Here is a 25,848-nt window from a genome sequence, read left to right on the forward strand (position 1 = left end):
GCTGGGCTGAGTATGTGGCACAGGGGCTAAGTTCTGCCATGGCATGTAAAAACTTCCCAGACCAGGTATTGAACCTGTGTCCCTTGTACTGGCAGGCAGAATCCTAACCGCTGGACCACCAGGGAAGCCTTAAAAATATATATATTAAATAAGCTTTGTCATTTTTTCAACACTTTTAAATATATAGGAAAATTGTAAAGAATTCTCATAGTCCATACTTTATTCAGACTTCCTTAGTTTTTACCTAATATCCTTTCTTTGGCCCAAGGTCCCATCTCAGACACGATGTTACATTGGGTCTTCATGTCTCCTTAGGTCTCGGCTATGACAGTTTCTCAGACTTTCCTTGTCTTTGATGACTTTGACAGTTTTGAGGATTGATTACTGGTCAGGTATTTTGGAAAAGGTCCCTCTCTTGGGGTGTGCCCAATGTTTTTCTCATAATTAGACTGGGTTTCTGGGTTTTGGAGAGGAAGATCACAGAGGAAAAATACTAGTACAGTCACAACACTCAGAGGGTATTTACTATCAACCTGACATCTCATTGTTGATGTTGACTTTGATCACCTGGCAGAAGTAATGTTTGTTGGATTTTCCCATGGTAAATTTACTCTCCCCGTCTTTTTTTTTTCTAAATGTTTTGGCCATGCCTCATGTCATGTGGGATCTTAGTTCTCTGATCAGAGATTGAACCCATACCCCTTGCTTTGGAAGCTCAGAGTCTTAACCACTGGAGTGCCTCCACAGGGAACTCCTTACCTTCCCTCCTTTTTATATGAACATATTTAAAACATAAGGTATTCATGAGAACACATTGTATAAACTCTTATTGAGGATCTTCTCTGAAACTATTGTCTGGCACCATTTAAATGATCAAATGTTATTTAAAAAAGAAAAGAAAAGCTGAGGATATGTTCCAGATAGAGGAGAATGTAAACTAAACCCTGGATTGACTTCTAGACCACAGAAAAGGCTGTTATTTCATTATTGGGAGAGTTGACCACATTTGAATGCACGCTGTGGATTAGATAGTAACATTGCATCAATACAAACTTCCCTGATTTCTGTCATTTTTGTGGATTATAAGTGAAATATTTTTGATCTTAGAAAATATAAAGCTTTTTAAGAATAATTGTATTTATTTATTTTTAACTCTGCTGGGTCTTAGTTGCTGCCCAGGCTTTTTCTCTAGTTGTGGCGAGCAGGGCTACTCTCTAATTGAGGTGAGCAGGCATCTCATTGCTGCGGTTTCTCCTGTGGAGCAGGGCTCTCGGGCCCGAGGGCTTCAGAGTTGTGGCTCCCGAGCTCTCGAGCACAGGCTCAATAGTTGTGGCGCACGGGCTTAGTTGCTCTGGGACATGTGGGATTTCACAGACCAGGGAAGAACCCGTGTCTCCTGCATTGACAAGTGGATTCTTAACTACTGAGCCACCAGAGAAGCCCCGTACACTGAAGTTTTGAAGGATAAAAGGAAAGGATTTCTGTAACTTACTCTCAAATGGCTGAAAACGTTTATATTGTATATTAGAGTGAAAGAAATGAGAGCGTAATCTAGTAAATGTTAACAACAGGTTAGTGTTGGTAAATCTGTGTGAATTATACACAAGAATTTTGTGTGTATTGCTTGCAAGATTCCCCTAAGTTTGAAGATAATTAAAAATAAAAAAAGTTGCTCAGTCATGTCCAACTCTTTGCAACCCCATGGGCTATAAAGTCCTTGGAATTCTCTAGGCCAGAATAGGAATGGGTGGCCTATTCCTTTTCCAGAGGATCTTCCTGACCCAGGAATTGAACAGGGTTCTCCTGCATTGCAGAGCGGTTCTTTACCAACTGAGATTTCAGGGAAGCCCTTAAAACATCAAAATTAAAACTAAATAAATAGATGTAGTGACAATGAGCTACAGTGAAATTGGGATACCATGGATTTAAACCTTTCACACTTTTTTTTTAATAGCAACCTATTTTTTTAAGAAATCTATTTGTTCTTTTCTTTTTTTTTTTTTTTTGGCCACTCTGTGTAGCCTGTGGGATCTTAGTTCCCAATGCAGGGATCTCTGCATTGGAAGCACAGAGTTTTAACCACTGGACCACTAGGGAAGTCCCTGAAATCTCTCTTTCTAAGCATAAGAGACAAGAACTTGCTTTAGACTCACAGGTATGAGGGTGAAATTACATGGCAAGATCCAGTTCTTATTTGCCGTTTCATCATTAACATACTTAGAATTAATGAAACGCTTCCAGGTTTTAGTGGTTGGGCTGCGAGAATTCTCTTTTTGGCCACATTGAAAATCTGTAATAGCAATTGTTATTTTACGGGTCCCACCTTCTGTTACCCAGTGGAAGACTCTAGGATTCAAGGCTTCCCACATTCACATAACAAGCAAAAAGAAGAATGCCTGCTTCTGAAATATTGACTCCAGAAGTAATTAAAGAAACATTTAGGTTGATATCATTTCCTGGTGGGCTTCATTCAGCTAAAATTAGGACCATCCAGGGCTTCTCTTCCATATCCATATAGGACTACTAGAAACACCATAGTTTTGATTCTACGGATGTGAGAGTTGGACCATAAAGAAGGCTGAGCCCCAAAGAATTGATGTTTTCAAATTGTGGTGCTTCTGTGCTGCAGAAGACTCTTGAGAGTCCCTTGGACAGAAGGAGATTAATCCAGTCAATCCTAAGGAAATCAACCCTGAATACTCATTGGAAGGACTGATGCTGAAGTTGAAGCTCCAATACTTTGATCACCTGATGTGAAGAGCCGATCATTGGAAAAGACTCTGCTGCTGAGAAAGATTAGGGCAAAAGGAGGAAGGGGCATCAGAGGATGAGATGGTTAGATTGCATCACAGACTCAACGGACATGCATTTGAGCCAACTTGCAGATAGTCGGTGACAGAGGACCCTGGCGTGCTGCAGTTCATGGGGTCACAAAGTGTCGGACACAGCTTAGTGACTGAACAACAACAACGCTTCTTGCGTTATTTCTTGACCTCTCTGTATGAATGAAATGAAACACTATAAACAATTTTTGAAAGCTGGGATACCAAGAAGCGAAATAGGGGTACTCTGATAATTTTAATAGTCAGGTCCTCAAAGATGCAGACATTGGATCAATTGAAGCACCAGGATGAAATAACAGGTTTCATGCAATTCCTCCCAGTCCTTCACATATACGAGGACAGGAGAGCAATTATCATTGTCCATATAAGATCCAGAAGTTTTTGATCATTATTTCCACAGGAACAGATCTTGAGGAAGGTCTGCCATCTTCTCCTGGAATAGTTGATCAAAGGTTTCAGCTTGGGCCACCGTGAAGTAATTTTTCCAGTCCCCAGCCACGCCTGACAAACACAAAATAGAGACTCACGTCAGATCTAGGGGTAGGTCTCAAGACTCCAATACATATCTTCTAGATCTATTTATTTTAATGCATTGCTATTAAGTAGTACACAACACATTCTTACATGGTTTATTTCATATATTTTTTAAAGTTTATTTATTTGTGGCTGTGCTGAGCCTTTGTGGCTGTGCATCGGCTTTCCCCAGTTGCAGCGAGCACAGGCCACTCTCTAGTTTGAGCGCACAGGCTTCTCTTGTTGCCAAGCATGTGCTCTAGAGCTCGGCCTCAGCAGGTGCATGGGCTTAGTAGCCCATAGCCAATGGGCAACTAATCGAACCTGTGTCCCCTGCGTTGTCAGGCAGATTCTTAACCACTAAACCATCAGGGAAGCCCTCGATCTATTTCCTTCTGTCTGTTTGACATGGAAGTTCCAGTTAATACAGCACAATGACTCATGGTTTGTTGTTTTCATATGCCTAATGGTCATACTCATTTACACATTGGCCTGCTTGGAACAATTTCCTGCCTTCTCTTCTCTCATCTTGAATGAAATTCATCACCAATAACACTGCTTTATTTTCTATAACAGATCTTCCCTGGTGGCTCAAATGGTAAAGAATCTGCCAGCAATGCAGGAAACCCAGGTTCAGTCCCTGGGTTGGGAAGATCCCCTGGAGGAGGGCATGGCAACCCACTCGATTATTCTTGCCTGGAGAATCTCATGGACAGATGTCCATGGGGTCTGTAATAAGCAGTGTCTAGTCACTTTTCACAACTTCTATTTCTACCACCTCCATCCAAGCCAACATCATTTCTCACCTGCATTATTGTATTAGATGTCTAACTACTCTTCTCTGTCTTTTTAAAAATTGTTTATTATTTATTTGGTCATGCCATTATTTATTTTGCAGCCAAATAACCAAGACATAAAACAGAAACAATATTGCAACAAGTTCAATAAACACTTCAAAATGGTCCACACCAAAACAAATTAATCTTAAATAACTTTCTCAAGCACCTGCAGCCCACATCAGTACTCTAAAAAGAGATGCCCTAATAAGGGCTCACAAGAGATCATCTCAACTGATGAGCAATTTAAATTGATAAATTCAAACATTCCCTACTCCCAGTGGTTAGTGCCCTATTATAAGCCAAGAATAATCTCTACATATTCGGATCCATTTTGAAGGCAGAATGTTTTCTTTACCTTTTCTCAAAAGTTGTCCATTCTCCTCAAAATACTGACCCTTCAGGAGGGAATAATTGGACATATTGTTTTCTTTCATGGCCTGGAAAGAACTGTTTTTGAGGACTGAGTTCAGTTCTTCTGGTTCTAGTTTCTTGCCCAGGAATCGGCAGATCTTCTCCACAGTGCTCCTTGTGTCCTAGAAGAAGAGAAAATCTGAGAGATTATGTGAAAGAGCAAGGACATAGAAAAGGAGATGAGGGGGAGGAGACAGCAGAAAGAGGAGGGGGAGAGAGGAGAGGAAAAGAGGAAAGAAATGTAGAGACATGAGTAGGGCTAGAGTTGGAGGAGTCCAGAGTGGGTGAACGGGGTGATTGACATTGATACATAGACACTATCAACACTAAGAAAAGAATAGGTAACCTATGAGAACCTACTGTATACACAGAGAACTCTAGTCAAGCTCTGTGGTGACTTAAATGGGAAGGAAATAATAATAATAATAAAGAGGGGATATATGCATAGGTATAGCTGATTCACTTTACACCAGAAGCTATATACACTGTAAAGCAACTATATGTCAATAAAACTTTTGAAAAATTTAAAAATGACTTAGAGAAAGGTTGAAAAAAGTAGATCGAAAGACCATGATGGATTTCCCAGTATAGTTGAATTCAGGACACATTGAAACACTAAAGTGCTGGGTTTGTTAAGGAGACTTAAGAAGGGCTTCTGGAGTTATAATCAGGGTTAGGGAAGAGAGCTTCAGGGAGAAATTGACAAAAATTTAAGGAGTTGATTTCAAGCCTTGGTTATGCGCCCAAATAATGCTGTTTTTCACAACTAACATTTGAACAAAACAAGAGAGCTTTACCATATCTTCTTATTTATTATCTCAATACTTCACATATGATCTTGGGAGATTATGATAAGAAAAAGGATTTTATAACCAGAATGGCTTTGCTTTAAATAAGACTTTGCTCTTAGAGGTATAATGCTTTAAAGGTTTTCTTTATTCCATGAGCCTTCAGTATGGTCTAACAAGTAATCACACACTTGGGGTAGTCCTACGATGGTGGAGGAATAGGACGAGGAGACCACTTTCTCCCCCACAAATCCATCAAAAAATCATTTGAATGCTGAGCAGCTTCTACAAAACAACTTCTGAGCTCTGGCAGAATACTCCAGTCACCCAGAAAGGCAGCCCATTCTCTTCAAAAGGAGGTAGGACAAAATATAAAAGACAAAAAAAAGACAAAATTGTTAGGGACAGAGACCTGTCCCAGGGAGGGAATCGTGAAGGAGAAGCTTCCAAACACCAGGAAACCCTCTCACCAGCGGGTCTGTGGGGAGTTTTGGAATTTCAGAGGGCAACATAACTGGGAGGGGGGGAAAAAAAAAGCCCGCAGAATATGTGCCTTAAGCACAACTCCCAGCAGAGAAATAGCCTAGATGCTCGGGTCTGGCACCAGCAAGTGGGGGAGGTGCAGGATGCATGCTTAGGGTAAGGACCGGGCCTGAATGCTCAGAGGATAATCTGAAGGAGCTAACATGAGATAGCAACCCAAACTGTGGGATAGCCAGAGAGAGAGGAAAAAAAGAGAGAGAGAGAACTTTCCCTCAAAAAGCTCTAACCTAAGTCACAGCTTGGTCTGCTCCCAGAACAAAGGATTGAGTGAATACAATAGGAGAGCTAGCTGGCTGCAGACTGGCCCATCTCCATGCCAGAGGCAGAGAGACAGGTGGGCGACAGCCAGAGCTGGAAGGCAGGGGGCAATCTTGGCCCCAGAGACAGCATCCTATACCAAAGTGTGAGCAGGCTCCCAGTTGCTAACTAAGTCTTCCTGGGATCTTGGATGGTTGACATCTGCCAGGAGGGTCACAGCCTGAGATCAGCCCCCCAGAGGAGACACAGGGCACACCTGAGATGGCTCTTTTGCGACACACCCAGGAAACTGAGCGGCTGGGACCGGGGAGGTGATTAAATGTGCTGCACACCTGGGAGAGTGTGCTCAAAAAGCACCTGGTCATCTGAGCTCCTCGGACCTGGGAAGGTCACAAAATGCAGGCCCAACCAAGTCTCTGCCTTTGTGGAGTACTCAAGAACCTGAACCTGAGCAGTTTAGACTTGGGAAGTGCACGCAACCCAGGGCCTGCTTTGGACAGTTCCCCTTCAGAGCAGCCTGGAGCCTGAGCAGTGTAGAGTGGGAAAGCATAGGGGCCATGAAAGTGAAAGTGAAAGTAGCTCAGTTGTGTCTAACTTCTTGTGACCCGATGGATTATGCAGTCCATGGAATTCTCCAGGCCAGAATACTGGAGTGGGTAGCCTTTCCCTTTTCCAGGGGATCTTCCCAACCCAGGGATTGAACCCACGTCTCCCACGTTGCAGGCAGATTCTTTACCAGCTGAGCCACAAGGGACACAAGAGCCACAGGGGGCTGAGCTGAGGCAAACCCAGTGTGGTCCATACACTGCGAGCACTCCCCACACATGCCAGTGAAAATTGTTTGCAGTATTCCTTCCACCCTACAGCACAACTGAGCAAGTGAGCCTAAATAAGTGACCATCTTCGCCTCCTTGTGTCAGGGTGGAAATTAGACAGTGAAGAAACTTGCAAACAGAGGAAGCAAAAATAAGCAAAGAGGGAGCGGCTCTGGAAGTGACAGGTGCAACAAATTAAAACTCTGTAGTTTGCATTGACTAAACATTGGAATGGAGAAGGCAATGGCACCCCACTCCAGTACTCTTGCCTGGAAAATCCCATGGACTGAGGAGCCTGGTAGGCTGCAGTCCATGGGGTCGCTAAGAGTCGGACACGACTGAGCGAATTCACTTTGACTTTTCACTTTCATGCATTGGAGAAGGAAATGGCAACCCACTCCAGTATTCTTGCCTAGAGAATCCCAGGGATGGGGGAGCCTTGTGGGCTGCTGTCTATGGGGTCGCACAGAGTCAGACACAACTGAAGTGATTTAGCACCAGCAGCAGCAGCAGCAAGCATTGGAAGAGGCCTATAGACCTTGAGAGGAGAAGGCAATGGCATCCCACTCCAGTACTCCTGCCTGGAAAATCCCATGGGTGGAGGAGCCTGGTAAGCTGTAGTCCATGTGGTCGCTGGGGGTCAGACACAACTGAGCAACTTCACTTTTGACTTTTCACTTTCATGCATTGGAGAAGGAAATGGCAACCCACTCCAGTGTTCTTGCCTGGAGAATCCCAGGGATGGTGGAGCCTGGTGGGCTGCCGTTTATGGGGTCACACAGAGTTGGACACTACTGAAGTGACTCAACAGCAGCATAGACCTTGAGAAGAAGTATAAGATGGAACAAGGAACTATCTGCAACTGAACTGACCCCACGCTGTCCTCAACAGCTCCAGAGAAATTCCTAGATATATTTTTACTATTATCATTATTTAGTTTTTTTAAAATTTTTAATTTCTTTATTACTCCTTTAATTTTCATTTTTATAACCTACTATTACCTTGCAAAAAAGACCCTATTTTTAAAGCAAATTTCACATATATATTTTTTATAATTTTTGTGATTGATATTGTTTTGTATTTTGAGAGTTTAACCTTTACTCGAGATTTTTTTCATCTTTGCTTATTGGTATTTGTTATCAATTTTGTACCATTAAGAATCTAATCTTCAGTACTTATTTTTACTTAGGGATGTGATTACTGGCTTGATTGCTCTCTCCCCTTTAGACTCTCCCTTTTCTCCCCCAGGTCATCTATATCTCCTCCCTCCCCCTTCTCTTCTCTACTTAACTCTGTGAATCTCTCTGGGTGTTTCAGGCTGTAGAGAACACTTAGGGAACTGATTACTGGCTAGATTGGTCTCCCTCTTTTTGACTGTTCCTCTTCTCCTCTTGGTTACCTCTATCTCCCTCCTCCCTCTTCTCTTCTTTATGTAACTCTGACTTTCTCTGGCTGTCCCTCACTGTAGAGAATCTTTTCACCATTAACCTACATGTTTTATCACCAGTGCTGTATGGATGGAGAAATCTTGAGGCTACTCAAAGAATGAGACTGAAAGCCAGAGTCAGGAGGCTGAAATCCAAAACTTGAGAACAGCAGAGAACTCCTAACTCCAGGGAATATTAATCGACAAGAGCTCATCCAAAACCCTCCATACTTACACTGAAACCAAGTTCCACCCAACAGCCAACAAGTTCCAGAGCGAGACATACCATGCTAATTCTCCAGCAATGCAGGAACATAGCCCTGAGCATTAAAGTAGAGACTGCCCAAAGTCACATCAAACCTATCATGCTGCTGCTGCTAAGTCACTTCAGGCGTGTCCAACTCTGTGCGACCCCATAGACGGCCGCCCACCAGGCTCCCCTGTCCCTGGGATTCTCCAGGCAAGAACACTGGAGTGGGTTGCCATTTCCTTCTCCAATGCATGAAAGTGAAAAGTGAAAGTGAAGTTGCTCAGTTGTGTCCGACTCTTAGCGACCCCATAGACTGCAGCCTACCAGGCTCCTCCATCCATGGGATTTTCCAGGCAAGAGTACTGGAGTGGGGTGCCATTGCCTTCTCCAAAACCTATCATAGACACCTCCAAACTCACTACTGGATGCTTCATTGCACTCCAGAGAGAAGAGATCCAGCTCTACCCACCAGAACACTGATGCAAGCTTCCCTAACCAGGAAACCTTGACAAGCCACTAGTCTAACCCCACCCACAGGGAGAAACCTCCACAAGAAAGAGGAACCACAAACTTCCAGAATAGAGAAAGTCCATCCCAAACAAAGCAATCTAAACAAAATGAAAAGGCAGAGCAATATTCAGCAGGTAAAGAACATGATAAATGCCCACTAAACCAAACAAGAGGAGGAGATAGGGAGTCTACCTGAAAAAGAATTCAGAATAATGATAGTAAAGATGATCCAAAATCTTGAAAACAAAATGCAGTTACAGATAAATAGAATAGAGACAAGGATTGAGAAGATGCAAGAAATGTTTAACAAGGACCCAGAAGAAATAAAACAGTCAGTCAATAATGAATAACGCAATAACTGAGATCAAAAGCACTCTGGAGGGAGCCAACAGTAGAGTAACTAAGACAGAAGATAGGATAAGTGAAATGGAAGATGGCATGGTGGAAATAAATGAAGCAGAGAGGAAAAAAGAACAAAGAATTAAAGGAAATGAGGACAACCTCAGAGACCTCTGGGACAATGTTAAACACCCCAACATTTAAATCATAGGAGTCCCAGAAGAAGAAGACCAAAAGAAAGGCCATGAGAAAATACTTAAGGAGAAAATAGTTGAAAACTTCCCTAAAATGCGGAAGGAAATAGCCACCCAAGTCCAAGAAACCCAGAGGGTCCCAAACAGGATAAAATCAAGGTGAAACACCCCAAGACACATATTAATCAAGTTAACAAAGATCAAACACAAAGAGCAAATATTAAAAGCAGCAAGGGTAAAACAACAAATAACACACAAGGGGATTCCCATAAGGATAACAGCTGATCTTTCAATAGAAACTCTTCAGGCCAGGAGGGACTGGCAGGACATGCTTAAAGGGATGAAAGAGAAAAACCTACAACCCAGATTACTATACCCAGCAAGGATCTCATTCAAATATGAAGGAGAAATCAAAAGCTTTACAGATAAGCAAAAGCTGAGAGAATTCAGCACCACCAAACCAGCTCTTCAATAAATGTTAAAGGATCTTCTCTAGACAGAAAACACAGAAAAGGTTTATAAACACAAACTTTACATGATACAATAGACCAGTTAGACCTAACTGAAATCTGGGACATTTCACCCCAAAATAATGAATTTCACCTTTACCTCAAGTGCACATGGAACATTCTCGAGGATAGATCACATCCTGGCCATAAATCTAGCCTTGGTAAAGTCAAAAACATTGAAATCATTTCAAGCATATTTTCTGTTCACGATGCAGTAAGATTAGACATCAACTACAGGAAAAGAAACTACTAAAAATACACACATATGGAGGCTAAACAACACACTTCTGAATAACCAACAAAACACAGAAGAAAGCAAACAAGAAATCAAAATATGCATAGAAACGAATGAAAATGAAAACACAACAACCCAAAACCTATGGGATTCAGTAAAAGCAGTGCTAAGGGGACAGTTCATAGCAATACAAGCTTACTGCAAGAAACAAGAGAAAAATCAAATAAATAACCTAACTTTACACCTAAAGCAACTAGAAAAAGAAGAAATGAAGAACCCCAGGGTTAGTAGAAGGAAAGAAATCATAAAAATTAGAGCGGAAATAAATGAAAAAGAAACCTAGGAGACTACAGCAAAAATCAACAAAACTAAAAGCTGATTCTTTGAGAAGATAAATATAATAGACAAACCATTAGCCAGACTCATCAAGAAAAAAAGGGAGAAGAATCAAATCAACAAAATTAGAAATGAAAATGGAGAAATCACAACAGATAACACAGAAATACAAAGGATCATAAGAGAGTATTATCAGCAACTAAATGCCAAAAAAATGGACAATTTGGAAGAAATGGATGAATTCTTAGAAAAATATAACCTTCTGAAACTGAACCAGGAAGAAGTAGAAAATCTTAACAGACCCAACACAAGCACAGAAATCAAAACTGTAATAAAAAATCTTCCAACAAACAAAGCCCAGGACCAGATGGCTTCACAGGTGAATTCTACCGAAGATTTAGAGAAGAGCTAACACCTATCGTACTCAATTTCTTCCAGAAAATTGCAGAGGAAGGTAAACTGCCAATCTCATTCTATGAGGGGACCGTTACCTTAATACCAAAACCAGACAAAGTTGCCACGAAAAAAGAACTACAGGCCAATATCACTGATGAACATAGATGAAAAAATCCTTAACAAAATTCTAGCAAACAGAATCCAACAATATATTAAAAAGATCATATATCATGACCAAGTGGGCTTTATCCCAGGGATGCAAGGATTCCTCAATATTGGCAAATCAATGTGATACACGACATTAACAAATTGAAAGATAAAAGCCATATGATTATCTCAATAGATGAAGAGAAAACCTTTGACAAAATTCAACATCCATTTATGATAAAACCCTCCAGGAAGCAGGCATAGAAGGAACATACCTCAACATAATAAAAGCCATATATGATAAACCCACAGCAAACATTATCCTCAGTGGTGAAAAATTGAAAGCATTTCCCATAAGGCAGGAATAAGACAAGGATGCCCACTCTCACCACTACTATTCAACATAGTTTTGGAAGTTTTAGCCACAGCAATCAGAAAAGAAAGAGAAATAAAAGGAATCCAGATTGGAAAAGAAAAAGTAAAAGTCTCACTGTTTGCAGATGACATGATCCTCTACATAAAAAACCCTAAAGACTCCACCAGAAAATTACTAGAGCTAATCAATGAATACAGTAAAGTTGCAGGATAAAAAATTCACACACAGAAATCCCTTGCATTCCTATACACTAACAATGAGAATAAAGAAAGAGAAATTAAGGAAATAATTCCATTCACCATTGTGATGAAAAGGATAAAATACTTAGAAATAAAGCTACCTACAGAAACAAAGGACCTATATATAGAAAACTAGAAGACACTGATGAAAGAAATCCAAGATGACACAAATAGATGGAGAAATATACCATGTTCATGGATCGGAAGAATCAATACAGTGAAAATGAGTATACTACCCAAAGCAATCTATAGACTCAATGCAATCCCTATGAAGCTACCAATGGTATGTTTCAGAGAACTAGAACAAATAATTTCACAATTTGTATGGAAATACAAAAAACCTTGAATAGCCAAAGCAATCTTGAGAAAGAAGAATGGAACTGGAGGAATCAACCTGCCTGACTTCAGACTATACTTACAAAGCTACCATCATCAAGACAGTATGGTACTGGCACAAAGACAGAAATATAGATCAATGGAACAAAATAGAAAGCCCAAAGATAAATCCACATACCTATGGACACCTTATCTTTGACAAAGGAAGCAAGAATATACAATGGAGAAAAGATAATCTCTTTAACAACTGATGCTGGGATAACTGGTCAACCACTTGTAAAAGAATGAAACTAGAACTCTTTCTAACACCATACACAAAAATAAACTAAAAATGGATCAAAGATTTAAATGGAAGACCAGAAACTATAAAACTGCTAGAGGAAAACATAGGCAAAGCACTTTCTGATATAAATCACAGCAGGATCCTCTATGACCCACCTCCCAGAGTAATGGAAATAAAAGCAAAAATAAACAAATGGGACCTAATTAAACTTAAAAGCTTTTGCACAACAAAGAAAACTATAAGCAAGGTGGAAAGACAGCCTTCAGAATGAGAGAAACTAATACCAAATGAAGCAACTGCCAAAGAATTAATCTCAAAAATAGACAAGCAGCTCATGCAGCTCAATTCCAGAAAAATAAATGACCCAATCAAAAAATGGGCTAAAGAACTAAACAGACATTTTTCCAAAGACATACAGATGGCTAACAAACACCTAAAAAGATGCTCAATATCACTCATTATCAGAGAAATGGAAATTTAAACTACATTGAGGTACCATCTCACGCTGGTCAGAAGGCTGGTATCAAAAAGCCTACAAACAATAAATGCTGGAGAGGGTGTGGAGAAAAGGGAACACTCTTACACTGTTGGTGGGAATGCAAACTAGTACAGCCACTATGGAGATTCCTTAAAACACTGGAAACAGAACTTGCATATGACCCAGCAATCCCACTGCTGGGCATACACACCAAGGAAACCAGAACTGAAAGAGACACATGTACCCTAATGTTCATCGCAGCACTGTTTACAATAGCTAGGACATGGAAGCAACCTAGACGTTGACTGGCAGGTGAATGGATATGAAAGCTGTGGTACATATACACAATGGAATATTACTCAGCTATTAAAAAGAATGCATTTGAATCAGTTCTAATGAGGTGGATGAAACTGGAGCCTATTATACAGAGTGAAATAAGTCAGAAAGGAAAACACCAATACAGTATATTCATGCATCTATATGGAATTTAGAAAGATGGTATATGCGAGACAGCAAAAGAGACACAGATGTAAAGAACAGACTTTTGACTCTGTGGGAGAAGACCAGGGTGGGATGATTTGAGAGAATAGCATTGAAACATATATATTACCATTTGTGAAATAGGTCACCAGTCCAGGTTCAATGCTTGAAACAGGGTGCTCAGGGCTGGTGCACTGGGATGACCCTGAGGGATGGGATGGGGAAGGAGGTGGGAGGGGGGTTCAGGATGGGGAACACGTGTACACCCATGGCTGATTCATGTGAATGTATGGCAAAAACCACTACAATATTATAAGATAATTAGCTTCCAATTAAAATAAATAAATTAAATAAAATAAATCACACACCTGTAAAAATAACAAGAACAATATGGACAGAACAGAACAAAAATCCTAACAAAAAGAAAACAAAGGAGCTCCCCAGGGCTCAGTGTTAAAGATTCTGCCTGTCAGTTCAGGAAACCTGGGTTTGATCCCTGGTCTGGGAAGATCCCACCTGCCTCGGAGCAACTCAGCTCATGCGGCATAACTTTTAAGCCTGTGCTCTAGAATCCGGGCACTGCAACAAGAGTACTCCTGTCTCATCATACCTAGAGAAAGCCTGAGGACAGCCAAGAAGACCCAGCACAGCCAATACATAAATAAAATTCTTTTGTAAAAAAGCCCTTCACCTTATGGTGAAACAAAGAAAAACATGTGAAGAAAGAGAGCATGGAGCTTTGAAGCGTCAACCAGAAATGAGGCAATGAAGACCAGGTTGCTATTCTCACTCCTATTGACTATAGGCCAAACTTTGAGAAAGTGAAAGGGAGACCCAGGGGAATGGAGGGAAGGTGGGGGGAGTGCAGATGGCGGTGAGAGAGAGTGTGCTGACTGTAAGAGCAATAGTTACCCATTTCATCTCTTCATAACTCAGTATCAGGGAGTTCTCCTTGTCTCTCATGGACATCCAGCCCCGAATGTGGTCAAACCACGATCCAAATACCACTGCATGGAGGGGAGGCAGAAAGAGTGAGTAGATGACACATGGAATGAAAGCAGGGATTCACACACTAGGTTCAGTCTGTGGGCACAATTGCTAGCACAATGCCGGGCACATTTACGCTTGTTATAACCGGTATCCAACACCATGCATCTGCCCTTTAACAAGCCTAATGCCTTTGCAGCAGGTTTTACATACAGTTTTCAAGGGTCTGTGAGGAGATCGTGTCCAGTGAACCATGTCGTCTGAGAAATGGCTCTTTTTTGGGGGGCGGGGGCCTCTTATCTGTTCAGCATTTAGATATTTTTGCTTGGTAGGTACATTCTCACAACACTTGTGTTTTCCCCCCCTCCCTGTCATCTTCCCTTCATTGTTGCTGTTGGAATTATGATTCCTCGGGAGACCAAATCAGGAAGGGAATACTGGCTTCAGTAGTTACAGTGCACCCACCTAGTTGCCCCATGGCTTGTGGGATTTTCCGAGACCAGGGATTGAACCCATGTCACCCGCTTTGGCAGGCAGATTCTGAACCACTGGACCACGAGGGAAGTCTTATTGCTCTTTTTCTGAAAGAGTAGCCTGAAGCAAATCAGGAGATAGGGCTGAAGAATTCACTCAGGATCAGCTCAATAAAAACTATGACTTCCAGTGTTTGAAGATTGGACTTCAGCGTTGAGGGCGAAAAAAAGAAGGAGGGAACCTGAACTGTTCAATATAGAAGTGATGATCGCGTCATAGCCTGGAAGGGCTGCCGAGCATGCAGATGAGGACAATAGAGAATCTGTAGCGTGACTCCCATAGACCAAGGACATCACTAGATTCTCCCGTGTCGACAGCAGCACCATCAACTGTCTTGGTGACCAGTGTGTCCCTAGCTGCCCAAGAGGCAGAAAAGATGTCAAGTTCCGGCAGAATGTTGGCAGACAGGGGGCAGAGTGAATGTCCACTGATGGCAGGATGCCCTCTGTGAGCATCAAAGAGCGACATTAATAGATCTCTTAATGACATTACTAAGGTCTCTTTGCTTTATTTCATGTTGCATTTGATTATTTATTTGTCATCTCACACTGATGATAATGGGGCTTCCCAGGGGGCAGCAGTGGTAAAGAATCTGCCTGCCAATGCAAGAGGGCTAGAGATGTGGGTTCGATCCCTGGGTCAGGAAAATCCCCTGGAGGAGGGAACAGTAACCCACTCCGATATTCTTGGACAATTCCATGGACAGAGGAGCCTGGTGGGCTACAGTCCAGGGAGTTGCAACGAGTCAGAGACAACTGATCGACTGAGCACGCACACACAAGTGGCAAGCCCCGCTCTAGGGCCTGGAGTCAACAATGAAAAACTCAAAGACGTTGCATCTTGGTGGAGAGACATGTGGCAGAAACAAATAAATAGAATACATACTCACTGGTGATGAGTACTAAGGGGGGGAAAAGATGAAACTATAGAGATGGGAGAGATGCTGTTTTGTATAGTTTATGAAAAGGATCAGACATGACTGAACGACTAAACAATGGCCCTCTCCAGTGAAGATGTCCATGAGCTGTTAAAGAAACAGTTCTGAAACCAGGAGACGTATCACAGGTGAGGTACTAGACTCATCACATAGTTTTGGGAAAAATTGCAACATTTCAAGTATCTGAGAATGCCTAGAAGCTCTGCATAATTAAAAGTACAGAGAGGTTTCCCTGGTGGTACAGTGGCTAAGACTGTGCTCCAATGCAGGGGGTCAGGGTTCTACCCCTGGTCAGGGAACTAGATCCCCCATGCTGCAATGAAAGAACCCCCAAGCCACAACTAAGATAGAAGAATTCACCTTCCACATTTAAGACCTGATGCAGCCAGATAAATGAATAATTAATTCAAAAAAATAGAGGTCCTGAGTGAATGCGTGCCAAGTCACTACAGTTGTGCCTGACTCTCTGCAATCCCAGTGACTGGAGCGTTCCAGTCTCCTCTCTATGGGACTTTCCTGGCAAGAATACTGGAGTGGGTTGTCACGCCCTCCTCCAGGACATCTTCCCGACTCAGGGACAGAACCTGTATCTCCTGCATCTCCTGTATTACAGCCAGATTCTTTACCCACTGAGCAAACTGGGAAGCCCATAAAGGTCCTGGGGTAATGCATACAGTTTTTAGACACAGAGGACAAGAGAATTAAGGGAGTTTTTGAAAGATGCACCCATAAATGGTGGAAAGTCAGGATTGTATTGTCCAGGAAGCCAATGAAAGTTGACTTTCAGAAAGTCTCCTGACTTTCACAAATTCAGGAGGGTACAGGAGAAGAATGTGAATGCTTTGTGTTAGTATTAGGTCATGCAGATTCAGAAGACAGCTAGGATAGTTTCTGATGGGGCAAACAAAGGGCTGGTTAAGGTCCTTCTGCTTTGCAAGATAATATGTGGATTCAGAAAAGTTTGGTTCCAGTGGTGATGGAACCCTATACCCATGCATTGGTTAGATGTAGAGAAATCAAGTTGGGTAAAAAAATAAAAAGAGGTCTGATGAAGGACTCTGACAACTCCGAGCTTTCATATTTTATATTCACTCACCATTTCCTTCGACAAACCAGTCAAAGTATTGTTCCAGTGACTGTGGTCTCTTAACAAATTTTGCACTCCTCCAGAAAAAATAACCAGACACAAACACATCTCTGGGATTTCTGATGAGGTAGATCATCTTAAAGAGAAAAATTGGATCATGAAAAATCAATAGTCATTTTCTAACCTTCTTAATCATCATAAAAATGGAAAAAAAAAACCCAGTTCTTAGAAAGTGCCCTTTAAATATCATGGATTATTTTAATAAACTAGTTATTATATTCATTAATCAAATGTGTATTTTAAAATTCCAGTGAACTAGTCACTGGACCAATTCAGTTCAGTTCAGTTCAGTTGCTCAGTCGTGTCCGACTCTTTGCGACCCCATGAATCGCAGCATGCCAGGCCTCCCTGTTCATCACCATCTCCTGGAGTTCACTCAGACTCACATCCATTGAGTCCGTGATGCCATCCAGCCATCTCATCCTCGGTCGTCCCCTTCTGCTCCTGCCCCCAATCCCTCCCAGCATCAGAGTCTTCTCCAATGAGTCAACCCTTCTCATGAGGTGGCCAAAGTACTAGAGTTTCAGCTTTAGCATCATTCCTTCCAAAGAAATCCCAGGGTTGATCTCCTTCAGAATGGACTGGTTGGATCTCCTTGCAGTCCAAGGGACTCTCAAGAGTCTTCTCCAAAACCACAGTTCAAAAGCATCAATTCTTCGGCACTCAGCCTTCTTCACAGTCCAACTCTCACATCCATATATGACCACAGGAAAAACCATAGCCCTGACTAGACAGACCTTAGTCTGCAAAGTAATGTCTCTGCTTTTGAATATGCTATCTAGGTTGGTCATAACTTTTCTTCCAAGGAGTAAGTGTCTTTTAATTTCATGGCTGCAATCACCATCTGCAGTGATTTTGGAGCCCAGAAAAATAAAGTCTGACACTGTTTCCACTGTTTCCCCATCTATTTCCCATGAAGTGATGGGACCGGATGCCATGATCTTCGTAAGAGGAAAGCATTGTTCTTTCCCTCTGGGATACTATAGACTAAAGAATCTTCTTGTCAATGCAAGAGATGCCAGGGATGTGGGTTTAATCCCTGGCTTGGGAAGATCCCCTGGAGGAGGGCATGGCAACCCACTCCAGTATTCTTGCCTAGAGAATCTCATGGACAGCAGAGCCTGGTGGGTTACGGTCCATGGGGTTACAAAGAGTCAGACATGACTTAAGCAACAGAGCACCACTGGCCCACCAGGGAAGCCCTGATGAAGACTGTCTTGACTGCTGTACACTGACCTTGGCCTTGGATTTGAAGAAAGACTTGGGGAAGAGTTGGATGGGTAGGTGAGAACTGATGAGACGTGGGCCTTCCTTCTCCTTTAGTAATTCATACCCAACCTTAGTCTCTACCCAGGGGGAGCGGTCCCAAATGGGCTCAGATTGGACCCACTTGGGATCCCCCTTGGAGTAAATCAAGCAGACAGTTTCAATCAACCAGTTTGTTCCTAAATAAAGAAAGGAAAAATATGATCAATCATTGTAATCTGACTTAAAAAAATTCTTATAATGTATACAGATCATAAAAGGTACCAACTTAATCATCTTTAAATGTACAGTTGAATTGTTTAGTCATTCAGTCATGTCCAGCTCTTTTTGCAACCCCATGGACTATAGCCCTCCAGGCTCCTCTGTCCTTGGGATTTCCCAGGCAAGAATACCGGAGTGGGTTGCCATTTCCTTCTCCAGGGGATCTTTCCAACCCAGGGATTGTACCCACTTCTCCTGCCTAGGCAGGCGGACTCTTTACTGCTGAGCCACCAGGCAGCCCTGTACAGCTCTTTAGGGTTAAGTATATGTACATGGTTGTGCAAACAGTCTGCAGAACTTTTCCATCTTGCACAGCTCAACCTCTGTGCCCATTAAGTAACAAGTTCCCATTTTCTTCTCCTTCCAGTCCCTGGCAACCATTCTATTTTCTGTTTCTGATACCTCATTTGAGTGGAGTCATACATACCATGCAGAGCTTGGTGGCTCAGATGATAAAACATCTGCCTGCAATGCAGAAGACCCAGGTTCAATCCCTGGGTCAGAAGATCCCCTGGAGAAGGAAATGGCTACAGACTCCAGTGTTCGTGCTTGAAGAAACCCATGGACAGGGAAGCCTGGAGGGCTACAGTCTCTGGGATCATGAAGAGTCAGACACAACTGAACAACTAACACTTTCACTTCACTCCATACATACTGTGTCTTCATAGTTTATCCGTGTTGCAGCAAGTGTCAGAACTCCATTCCTTTCTAAGGCTGAATAATATTCTCAATATGTGGATAATAAATTTTCTTTACCCATTCATCTGTCAATGGACCTTTGGGTTGCTTCTATGCTTCGGCTATTTGCTTAAATCCCTTGAACATGTTCCCGTTGCTCTTGGCCTTTTAACAGATTCCCATTGCCCTTGGCTCATCATTACCACTGCACTTCTGATGACTTCAGCCTTGCTTCTTGCCCAGTCACAGTCCCTCTATGACCTTGCCACTCTTAGATGTATGATCCACATCCTTTCAGTTCAGTGGAATTGCCAAGTTCTTTTCCAATTCCTGATCACTATCCATGCTGATATGCTGATACCTTTCCTGGAAAATCTCTCCTTTTTGAAAAGTTATATTTATTTATGCATTTATTTTTGGCTGGGTCTTGCTGCACTTGGGCTTTCTCCAGTTGGGGTGAGCAGGGGGCTACTCTCTAGCTGTGATGCTCAGGCTTCTCATTGCAGTGACTTCTCTTGTTGCAGAGCATGGGCTCTAGAGCCTGCAGGCTACGGTAGTTGTGGCACACGGGCATAATTGCTCCACAGCATGGAGGATCTTCCTGGACCAGGGATTGAACCCATGTCCCCTGCAAGGCAGGCAGATTGTTAACCGCTGGACCATCAGGGAAGTCCTGGAAAATATCTCTTTCCACAAAATAATTTCACATTCACTCTTTAAAAAAATTTTTATTTTCCTGCTGCTAATTCTTTCCTTTATCTAAAAAAATATTTATTTATTTTATCATTAATACCTGTGCTATGTTTTCATTGTTGCACTCAGACTTTCTCTGGTTGCAGTGAGCAGGGGCTACTGAGAAGCCTTCTCATTGCAGTGGCTTCTTTTCTTGTGAAGCACAGGCTCTAGGCACATGGGCCTCAGCAGCTGTGGCCTGTGTGCCCTGGAGCACTGGCTCCGTGGTTGCGGTGTACAGGCTTAGTTGCTCCACAGGATGTGGAATCTTCCCTGACCAGGGATCAAACAGGGACGCCCCACGTTCACTCTTTTTGATCTCAGTTAGTGCCATTTCTTCTATCTTGCTTCTTGGCTGCGGTAGTTATGTTTTATTCCTCACCCCAGCCCTCCCACCTTGTTTTATTGACTTATTACTAACAAGTTAAGGATGTGTATGTTTACACCCTCAGTTCAAAAACAGTGGGGTCAACATGGCAAGACTAAACTCTCCATTGCTCCATTATATTATACAAGTAACTGGATAAGACTTGTTTCTGCTAGCAGGGAGTTTATCATCTCTTTCATATAAAGCAGAAATAGGGCATCCCTAGGGGCTCAGTGGTAAATAATCCACCTGCCAGCGCAGGACACATGGGTTCAATCTCTGACCCAGGAAGATCCCACAGGCAGTGGGGGCAACTAAGCCCATGCACTGTAACTACTGAGCCGTGAGTCACTGAACTAATGAAGCCCTAGAACCCGGGCTCCACAAGAGAAGTTGCCTCTAGAGAAGCCCTCACACTGCAGCTAGAGAAGGCCCACGCAGCAGAGAAGACCTGACACAGTCCGAAATAAATCAATAGTAATTATAAAAGCAGGAAGCAAAATTCTATTTAAAAAAGAATGTGTATTTTTAAGGTGTACATGTTCATTTGTCACGTGTCGCATTGTGAAAAGACTACCACTGTCAAGCTAATTAACATAGACATCTCACAGAGTTACCTCCCTCCCCTACTTCTTCTAGGGCTTCTCTGGGGGCTCAGTGGTAAGAATCCACCTGCCAGTGCAGGAGACAGAGCGATTAGGACTCAAGCCCTGGGTCAGGAGGATCCCCTGGAGAAGGAGATGGCAGCCCTCTCCAGTATTCTCACCTGGAGAATCCCATGGACAGAGAAGCCTGGCGGGCTATAGTTTATGGGGTTTCACAAAGAGTCGGACGGTACTGAGTGACTAAACAACAGCACCCATTTCTTCTACAGACTTCACTCTCCGTCTTCCTCCACTCCTCTCTACAAACAGCCGAATCTGCCTTAGGCTTCATTCCCATGGTTTCCTCCGATGCCTTTGATTACCCACTCTGAGCACTCAGCTGACTGTGTAACTGCCTGGCTCGACCCTTTTCTCTGGACACCAGTGGTATCAGTGCACGTTTCTATCCCCCTAATGCATTGCCAGCATACAGAAAGCCTTCCATCTGTCTACTGAAGAATGAGGGCCACAGCCACAGCCTGTCAGTACCTGATCCTGCTTCCTTACCTGATTTGGGGAAAGTCAGCAGTAAGACATCCTCATCTTTAACAAGGAAACTCTCCTGCACCTCTCTCAGGAGTTCAGGTGAGTAATCCAGGCTTGGGAAGGGTATCCCTTCAAACCACAAAGACTTTCCTGTCATGATGATGGGCTCTTTCTACCTCTCGTGAGCCTTTTAGCCATAGTCACTACTGGACTGGGAGATCCGTTTTATAGTCAACATCGAACAATCATTAATCTCTCCCAGGTTATTGATGAGTGTGCCTGCCCATAAAAAGAGAGGGTTGCAAGATAGATAATATTAGGCAACCGTGAAGTCATTCAGAGAACATTCTGGTGTGACCTGAGTTTGACCCCACGGGAGGGAACCAGAAGTTTAGTAACAAGATGAAGGGTGTAGACATGTCGTAGATTAAAAATGTATATCTTTAAGTTTATTATTTATTGGCTGTGCCAGGGCTTCATTGCTGTATGTGGGCTTTTTCTAGCTGCAGCAAGCAGGGGTTACTCTCTTGTTGCCAAGCGGGGGGGGGGGGGGGGTCTAGGCAGCTGGGCTGAGTATGTGGCACAGGGGCTAAGTTGTGCATTGGCACGTGGAAACTTTCCGGACCAGGTATCGAACCCGAGTCCCTTGCATTGGCAGGCAGAATCCTAACCAGTGGACCACCAGGGAAATCCTAAAAAAATATTTTAAATAAGCTTTGTTATTTTTTCCAACACTTTTAGATGTATAGGAAAATTGTAAAGATAGTGTAAAGACTTCTCATAGTCCATATATTATTCAGACTTCCTTAGTTTTTACCCAGTATCCTTTCTCTGGTCCAAGATCCCATCCCAGACATGACATTACATTGGGTCCTCGTGTCTCCGTAGGTCTCTCTTGGCTATGACAGTTTCTCAGACTTTCCTTATCTTTGATGACTTTGACAGTTTTGAGGATTGATTACTGGTCAGGTATTTGGGGGAAGGTCCCTCTCTTGGGGTGTGCCCGATGTTTTTCTCATAATTAGACTGGGTTTCTGGGTTTCGGAGAGAAGATCACGGAGGTAAAATACTAGTACAGTCACAACATTTGAAGGGTATTTACTATCAACCTGACATCTCAGTCATATTGGACTATTTGTGACCCCATGGAATTCTCTAGACCAGAATACTAGAGTGGGTAGCTTTCCCCTTCTCCAGGGGATCTTCCCAACCCAGGGACCAAACCCAGGTCTCCTGCATTGCAGGTGGATTCTTTACCAGCTGAGCCACATAGGGCTTTCCCTCATAGCTCAGTTGGTAAAGAATCCACCTGCAATGCAGGAGACCCTGGTTCGATCCCTGGGTCGGGAAGATCCGCTGAAGAAGTGAATGGCTACCCACTCCAATATTCTGGCCTGGACAATTCCTAGTCCATGGGGTCGAAAGAGTCAGCCAGGACTGAGTGACTTTCACTTTCACTGACATCTCATTTTTGATGTTGATTCTGATCACCTGGCAGAAGTAATGTTTGTTAACTTTATGATTATACAGTGGAAGTGAGAAATAGATTTAAGGGACTAGATCTGATAGATAGAGTGCCTGATGAACTTTGGACAGAGGTTCATGACATTGTACAGGAGACAGGGACCAAGACCATCCCCATGGAAAAGAAATGCAAAAAAGCAAAATGGCTGTCTGGGGAGGCCTTACAGATAGCTATTTGTCAGTATCTGATTCTGTTTCCTTGAAAAGAAGAGAAAGGAAAAAGCAAAGGAGAAAAGGAAAGATATAAGCATCTGAATGCAGAGTTCCAAAGAATAGCAAGGAGAGATAAGAAAGCCTACCTCAGCGATCAATGCAAAGAAATAGAGGAAAACAATAAAATGGGAAAGACTAGAGATCTCTTCAAGAAAATCAGAGATACCAAGGGAACATTTCATGCAAAGATAGGTTTGATAAAGGACAGAAATGGTATGGACCTAACAGAAGCAGAAAATATTAAGCAGAGGTGGCAAGAATACACAGGAGAACTGTACAAAAAAGATCTTCAGGACCAAGATAATCATGATGGTGTGATCACTCACCTAGAGCCAGACATCCTGGAATATGAAGTCAAGTGGGCCTTAGAAAGCATCACTACGAACAAAGCTAGTGGAGGTGATGGCATTCCAGTTGAGCTATTTCAAATCGTGAAAGATGATGCTGTGAAAGTGCTGCACTCAATATGCCAGCAAATTTGGAAAACTCAGCAGTGGCCACAGGACTGGAAAAGGTCAGTTTTCATTCCAATCCCAAAGAAAGGCAATGCCAAAGAATGCTCAAACTACCGCACAATTGCACTCATCTCACATACTAGTAAAGTAATGCTCAAAATTCTCCAAGCCAGACTTCAGCAGTATGTGAACCGTGAACTTCCAGATGTTCAGGCTGGTTTTAGAAAAGGCAGAGGGGCCAGAGACCAAATTACCAACATCCACTGGATCATGGAAAAAGCAAGAGAGTTCCAGAAAAACATGTATTTCTGCTTTATTGACCCTGCCAAATCCTTTGACTGTGTGGATCACAATAAACTGGAGAATTCTGAAAGAGATGGAAATATCTGACCTGCCTCTTGAGAAACCTATATGCAGGTCAGGAAGCAACAGTTAGAACTGGACATAGAACAACAGACTGGTTCCAAATAGGAAAAGGAGGACGTCAAGGCTGTATATTGTCACCCTGCTTATTTAACTTATATGCAGAGTACATCATGAGAAACGCTGGGCTGGAAGAAGCAGAAGCTGGAATCAAGATTGCCAGGAGAAATATCAATAACCTCAGATATGCAGATGACACCACCCTTATCGCAGAAAATGAAGAGAACTCAAAAGCTTCTTGATGAAAGTGAAAGAGGAGAGTGAAAAAAGTTGGCTTAAAGCTCAACATTCAGAAAACTAAGATCATGGCATGTGGTCCCATCACTTCATGGGAAATAGATGGGGAAACAGTGGAAACAGTGTCAGGCTTTGTTTTTTTGGGCTCCAAAATCACTGCAGATGGTAATTGAAGCCATGAAATTAAAAGACGCTTTCTCCTTGGAAGAAAGTTATGACCAACCCAGATAGCATATTCAAAAGCAGAGACATTACTTTGCCAACAAAGGTCCGTCTAGTCAAGGCTATGGTTTTTCCAGTAGTCATGTATGGATGTGAGAGTTGGACTGTGAAGAAAGCTGAGTGCCAAAGAACTGATGCTTTTGAACTGTGGTGTTGGGGAAGACTCTTGAGAGTCCTTTGGACTTCAAGGAGATCCAACCAGTTCATTCTAAAGGAGATCAGTCCTGGCTATTCTTTGGAAGGAATGATGCTGAAACTCCAGTACTTTGGCCACCTCATGTGAAGAGTTGACTCATTGGAAAAGACTCTGATGCTAGGAGGGATTGGGGGCAGGAGGAAAAGGGGATGACAGAGGATGAGATGGCTGGATGGCATCACCGACTCGATGGACGTGAGTTTGAGTTAACTCTGGGAGTTGGTGATGGACAGGGAGGCCTGGCATGCTGCAATTCATGGGGTCACAAAGAGTCAGACATGACTGAGTGACTGAACTGAACTGAGATTTCCCCATGGTAAATTTACTCTCACCTTCTTCCTTTTTTTTTTTTTCCAATTTTTTTTTGACCAGGCGTAATGGTATGTGGGAGCTTAGTTCTCTGATCAGAGATTGAACCCCTTTCTTTGGAAGCTCGGAGTCTTAACCACTGGACTGCCAGGGAAGTCCTTACCTTCCTTCCTTTTATGTGGGCATATTTAAAAGATGAAGTCTAGACCTGAAGGTATTAATGAGAACATCTCCTGTGAACTCTAATTGAGGAATCTTTAAAAAATAATTGTCTGCTGCTGCTGCTGAGTAGTTGCTTCAGTCGTGTCCGCCTCTGTGCGACCCCATAGACGGCAGCCCACCAGGCTCCCCCGTCCCTGGGATTCTCCAGGCAAGAATACTGGAGTGGGTTGCCATTTCCTTCTCTAATGCGTGAAAGTGAAAAATGAAAGTGAAGTCGCTCAGTCGTGTCTGACTCTTAGCGACCTCATGGACTGCAGCCTACCAGGCTCCTCCATCCATGGGATTTTCCAGGCAAGAGTACTGGAGTGGGGTGCCATTGCCTTCTCCGAATAATTGTCTGGTACCATTCAAATTATCAAATTGTTATTTTAAAACAAGATAAGAAAAGAAAAACTACAATATGGTCCAGAGAAATTAGAAGGGAGAATGTAAACTAAATCCTGGATTGACTCCTAAACCACAGA

General features: G+C 42.7%; 1 protein-coding gene across 2 annotated transcripts; it reads right to left on the bottom strand.

The window, feature by feature from the left end:
* Positions 1 to 3,059: 3,059 nt before the first annotated feature.
* On the bottom strand, positions 3,060 to 21,843 carry LOC138419020 (sulfotransferase 2A1-like). Of its 2 annotated transcripts, XM_069551099.1 has the most exons (7): positions 21,605 to 21,785; positions 19,104 to 19,982; positions 18,386 to 18,594; positions 17,099 to 17,225; positions 14,457 to 14,551; positions 4,551 to 4,728; positions 3,060 to 3,344 (listed from the first exon to the last, which is right to left on the bottom strand). In XM_069551099.1, the coding sequence occupies exons 2-7, from the start codon at positions 19,135 to 19,137 to the stop codon at positions 3,232 to 3,234; spliced, it is 756 nt and encodes a 251-aa protein (XP_069407200.1). In that variant the 5' UTR covers positions 19,138 to 19,982; positions 21,605 to 21,785; the 3' UTR covers positions 3,060 to 3,231. The 2 variants fall into 2 exon arrangements, with proteins under 2 accessions (XP_069407200.1, XP_069407199.1); XM_069551098.1 differs by lacking the exon at positions 19,104 to 19,982 and having other exon boundaries at positions 21,605 to 21,843.
* Positions 21,844 to 25,848: the final 4,005 nt, after the last annotated feature.

Source organism: Ovis canadensis, chromosome 14, assembly GCF_042477335.2.
Source record: "Ovis canadensis isolate MfBH-ARS-UI-01 breed Bighorn chromosome 14, ARS-UI_OviCan_v2, whole genome shotgun sequence".
Taxonomy (NCBI): domain Eukaryota; kingdom Metazoa; phylum Chordata; class Mammalia; order Artiodactyla; family Bovidae; genus Ovis; species Ovis canadensis.

Bases quoted from the DNA above. Each gene is read 5' to 3' on its own strand.
- LOC138419020 (XM_069551098.1), bottom strand. From the start codon at position 21,740: ATGACAGGAAAGTCTTTGTGGTTTGAAGGGATACCCTTCCCAAGCCTG. The intron at 4,729-14,456 runs GTAACTATTGCT...CTCTTCTTCTAG, and splicing joins GTTATGAAGAGATGAAATGG to GACACAAGGAGCACTGTGGA. The intron at 3,345-4,550 runs GTAAAGAAAACA...TGTGTTTGTCAG, and splicing joins TGGACAACTTTTGAGAAAAG to GCGTGGCTGGGGACTGGAAA.